Consider the following 4,672-nt stretch of genomic DNA (forward strand, 5'->3'; position numbering starts at 1 on the left):
GTGAAATTATGAATTGAAATGTGAATTGAAATTGAGATATCAAAATAAGAAATGAAAATAGAATGATTTGGAAATAATGAAATAGTGTATGAATTAGTTGAATATAATCTTTGAATTAATTATAATTATTTTTATTGAGAAATGTTGGTTTAAATAATTATTGAAAGACTAATGTTGTAAGGTTTTAGATATGGAATACAATAAGTTATTGAATTAGGATATAGAAATGAAATATATGAAATAATGATTTTATGAAATGGTTATTGATGAAATGCATGAAAATGGATATTGATATAATAAGAAGATATATAAATTAAAATAAAGAAAAGCTATTTAAGATATATATTATTAGAATAAATTTAAAGTTTAAATGCATAAATGATTTATTGAAGGTAAAATAGTGGTAATATTTAATGTGTATATATATTGTTTTTACCTTAAGTATTTAAATTATGGTAATACCACTGGGTGTATACTCAGCGTACGGTTTGTTTCCGTGCGCAGATTGGGTATAGAAATTTTAAAGAGTTGAGATTACGAGTCTTCATCTCATCACATCTTTAAGTAACAAGATTTGGTACATTTTAAAATTTTGAATAGAATGACATATACTTAGGAAAAATTAAGTATGTCCCAAGTGGTAGTAATGGATTTAAATATAAATTATTTAAATTTATTATTTGTCCGTTTTTATGTTCAAATATTATAGTAATTAGCCAAGAATTACTTTGGCACCAAATGTAATATTCCTATATCAGGTTCCTTCAGTCGAACATGGTATAGGGGTGTTACAAGCTCCGGCAACGAATGTGACATCCTGGTGCCTTGACTCAGCGATCGGGTCAGGTAATGGGGTGTTACACTAGTGCATATTTGTTGGGTAATTCCATTTTTAATATTTAGCATATGGTTCTTATCATTATTTGTTAGTTTTTGACCGAGTTCATTATCGTCTAAATTTAAGCCTACACCATTAAGATTATCAAAATTTCCTTCTTCCATGTACTCTTTGAAGTATATGAATTATTTCAATTCCACCTATGATTAAAACTATAAAATATGCAACATGCTTATAAAATCCACCATGTTATTTTTTATGCTATACTAATGTGGTGACGTTAATATGAGAAATATTTTATTATAACAACAAATGTCTTCTCAACCACATTTCTAAACCTTTTTATAATACATAAATTAAGTCAAAATAATTCATTTGAAGAAAAAACTTATGCTAGGTTATATCCCTTTTTATAATACATAAATTAAGTTAGGATAATATAAATTTAACCTTTATAAAAAAAATCTTATAAAGAATATAATTTTTTGTTTTAACTTTTAAAATTTTATTATAAATGAGTAATAATTTTTTTATAAATAAATACATTATTTTTGTAATAAACAACATTGAGGCATAAATAAATTATGTCATTCAATATAATTTTTTATAAATAAATATATTATAAAATTTTTATAATATAAAATTTTTTGATGATAATTTTAGAATATTTTTAAAATTTAAATAATATTTTTTTGTTATAAATTTATAAAATATACAAATTATTTTTATAATATAATTTTTTAGTATTTATAATATATATATATTTTACCATAACCATCTTAAATGGTCATACATGTTATACTTATAAAATAATTTCTTAAGGGTTTCAGTGAATGTGATTGAAATATTATTAAAAGGAAGACAGATGGGAGAGTGAGACAAGTAAACTATGTTGCCTTTTATGCGTTTGACTCTAGGAGAGTACGGACAGTAGCTATCATATAGATTTGAAAACTCAAAATTTTTAATATAAAATCTTAAATTCTAGTCATTGTTTTCTTCTATTGGACCTCGTGCTAAGTTTCTCAACACTACTTTTACTGCCATACGTCTCTTTTTATTTTTTTATTTACAACCATAAGTCTCTTTTAATATTTAAAAAAAAACGTGACAAGTAATGTGAATATGATTAGTTTTATTTTTATAAAATAACAAATAATACTATATTATTATATTTAAAATCTATAAAGAATTCATACCTAAAATAAATTTGAAGAAAATATCTTAAACATCAATGTTTAAATGTAGACAAATTGTGGTAGTTGAAGATTCCTCAATTTAATGCGCAGCCTATAAAAATTTACGTGTATTCTTTGTAAGTTCACAGTTCAATTATTAATGTAAATCTGTTTCACTGATTTCACGTGGAGGTATATGAATGATATAATACTTTAGGGTTTGATCCAATTATAAAAGCTGATATTATGTTGGATATATTTTGTGCAGGGGCGAGAGATAAGAGATATGGAGATTACTATAAAAGAGTCAAGCACGGTGTATCCAGCTGAGGAGACACCAAAGCATCGGCTATGGAGCTCAAACTTAGAACTATTGATGACACTGCATCATGTCCCTACTGTTTACTTCTTCAGACCAAACGGTTCTTCCAATTTCTTCGACACTGGTGTGCTTAAGGAAGCTGTGAGCAAGGTTCTTGTTCCATTCTACCCCATGGCTGGGAGATTGGGAAGGGACGAAAATGGAAGGATCGAGATAGTCTGCAATGGAAAAGGAGCTTTATTCTTAGAAGCTGAAACTGATTATGTAATCGATGACTTGATTGGCGATACCATGATAAATAGCTCAGAGCTTTGGCGATTAGTTCCAAAAGTTGATTATTTTGCTGATATTTCGTCATATCCTCTCATTCTAGTACAGGTATTAATGTATATATACATAAGATATTAATTGTTTTTGAATAGTTTTAACGTGCATATATTAATGTTGTTAGGTGACAAGGTTCAAGTGTGGAGGAGTTGGCTTTGGGATTGGAATACAACATACTTTAGCAGATGGTCCAGCTTCGGTTCATTTCATCAACAGTTTGGCTGAAATGGCTCGAGGGCTGCCACTTAGCACTCGGCCTTGCATAGATAGGTCACTGCTTCGAGCTCGAGTTCCACCAACTCCAACTTTTCACCATGTTGAGTATGACCCACCTCTTTCCATGGCCGCTACTAAAGGACCCCGATCGGATCCTGAAACCACTGTCTCCGTTTTCAAACTCACTCGTGATCAACTCAACACTTTGAAAGCCAAGGCAAACAAAAACAGCGATGGTGGTGTTTACAGTACCTACAACAGCCTCGCAGCACACATATGGCGTTGTGTGAATAAGGCCCGATGCCTCCTTGATGATCAAGCAACAAAGTTGTACATTCCGATTGATGGACGATCTCGATTGCGACCTCCTCTCCCACCTGGTTATCTTGGCAATGTAATTTTTATGTCTGCCGCGATAGCTTCACATGGTGATATACAATCTGAGTCGTTTTCGGATACAGCAAAGAGAATCCAGAACATATTGAGGCGAACAGACGATCAATATTTAAGGTCAGCTATTGATTACATGGAAAAAGAACATAATATAAAGGCTCCAGTCCGAGGAGCAAGGGGGTTTCAGTGCCCCAATCTGAGTATCAACAGTTGGATGTGGTTGCCTCTCTATGATGCAGATTTCGGATGGGGTCGTCCCATATGGTTAGGACCAGCCACAGTGTCCCAAGATGGGAAGACATACATACTACCAAGTCCGGCTAACGATGGGAGCTTGTCTGTTATGTCATGCTTGGATACTTCTCATATGAAAATTTTTGGGCAGCTTTTTAACGAGTTCTAGAGGGCAATCGATTTCGATTGTTTTGCAGTTGTGTGCATATTTATTTGGGCATCGTCTCTTGTTTAGTAGTGGGACCGAAAATAAGAGGAAAGACAAGACGGCATCAAAGAGGAAATTCCAATCGTACGTCCAGTGAGTGTGTTCCTATTTCCCATGTATTGCGAGTTTATGCAAACGAAACTGTTCAAATTTACGTTTATGGCATTCGTACATTGCATCACATGCATATATATCTAATAAGTACTTGTACTGTTCGTAAAGCTGTCTAAATTTAATAGATTTGGCATATTGAGTGCGACCTTTGGATTTTAAATTTGTTTTTCTACCCTCAGTCCTGCACAACTCATAAAGTTACTTAACTGGCCAATAGTGTTAAAATTCTGACACGTGGTACATTTTTTATTTTATATTATGCATAAACACGTATCCGGTCTCTCTTAATTTTGATAATTGAGAAAAAAATAAGAGCAGTTAATCCTATTAATTTTAGAAGTAAGTCACTAAAAATAATTAATTATGTTAATATTATATGTCAATTATACATAATTTTAATTACTAAATAATAGACCTAGCCTATAATTTTTATATATTATGTAATTGTTGACGGAATCAAGAAGTATTACAAGCTAAATTCGTTAAATTAAAATCAAGTTGGCAAAATGTGTAATCTTTAAGGGTTGAACTTGTTATACTAATGAAAAGTAGGGTAAACTGCACCCAATATCCCTAAACTATAAGTAAATTTATATTTCGATCATTCAAATTCAAAACATTACAAAATAGTCACCGAATTATTTAAAAATTTTCATTCAAACCACTAAGATATGAGCAAGTTTTTTATTTAAGTCTAAGTAGTGAGCTCCAAGTGACGATTAGATGATCGGTACAGTAGATCAGTACCTATCAACGAGTAAAAGAACATACTTTAGATCCAAGTTGATCTAATGGTCACTGTCGGAGATTGAAGAAGATAGCTGTTTGGATTTTGTTTCGCA

General features: G+C 31.0%; 1 protein-coding gene across 1 annotated transcript; it reads left to right on the forward strand.

Annotated features, from left to right (window-relative positions):
- The first annotated feature begins 2,290 nt into the window (after positions 1-2,290).
- On the forward strand, positions 2,291-3,954 carry LOC107903267 (shikimate O-hydroxycinnamoyltransferase). The gene is made up of 2 exons (XM_016829298.2): positions 2,291-2,716; positions 2,790-3,954. Exons 1-2 carry the CDS (start codon positions 2,303-2,305, stop codon positions 3,675-3,677), a joined length of 1,302 nt encoding a protein of 433 aa, XP_016684787.2. The 5' UTR covers positions 2,291-2,302; the 3' UTR covers positions 3,678-3,954.
- The last annotated feature ends 718 nt before the right edge of the window (positions 3,955-4,672 follow it).

Source organism: Gossypium hirsutum, chromosome A05, assembly GCF_007990345.1.
Source record: "Gossypium hirsutum isolate 1008001.06 chromosome A05, Gossypium_hirsutum_v2.1, whole genome shotgun sequence".
NCBI classification, from domain to species: domain Eukaryota; kingdom Viridiplantae; phylum Streptophyta; class Magnoliopsida; order Malvales; family Malvaceae; genus Gossypium; species Gossypium hirsutum.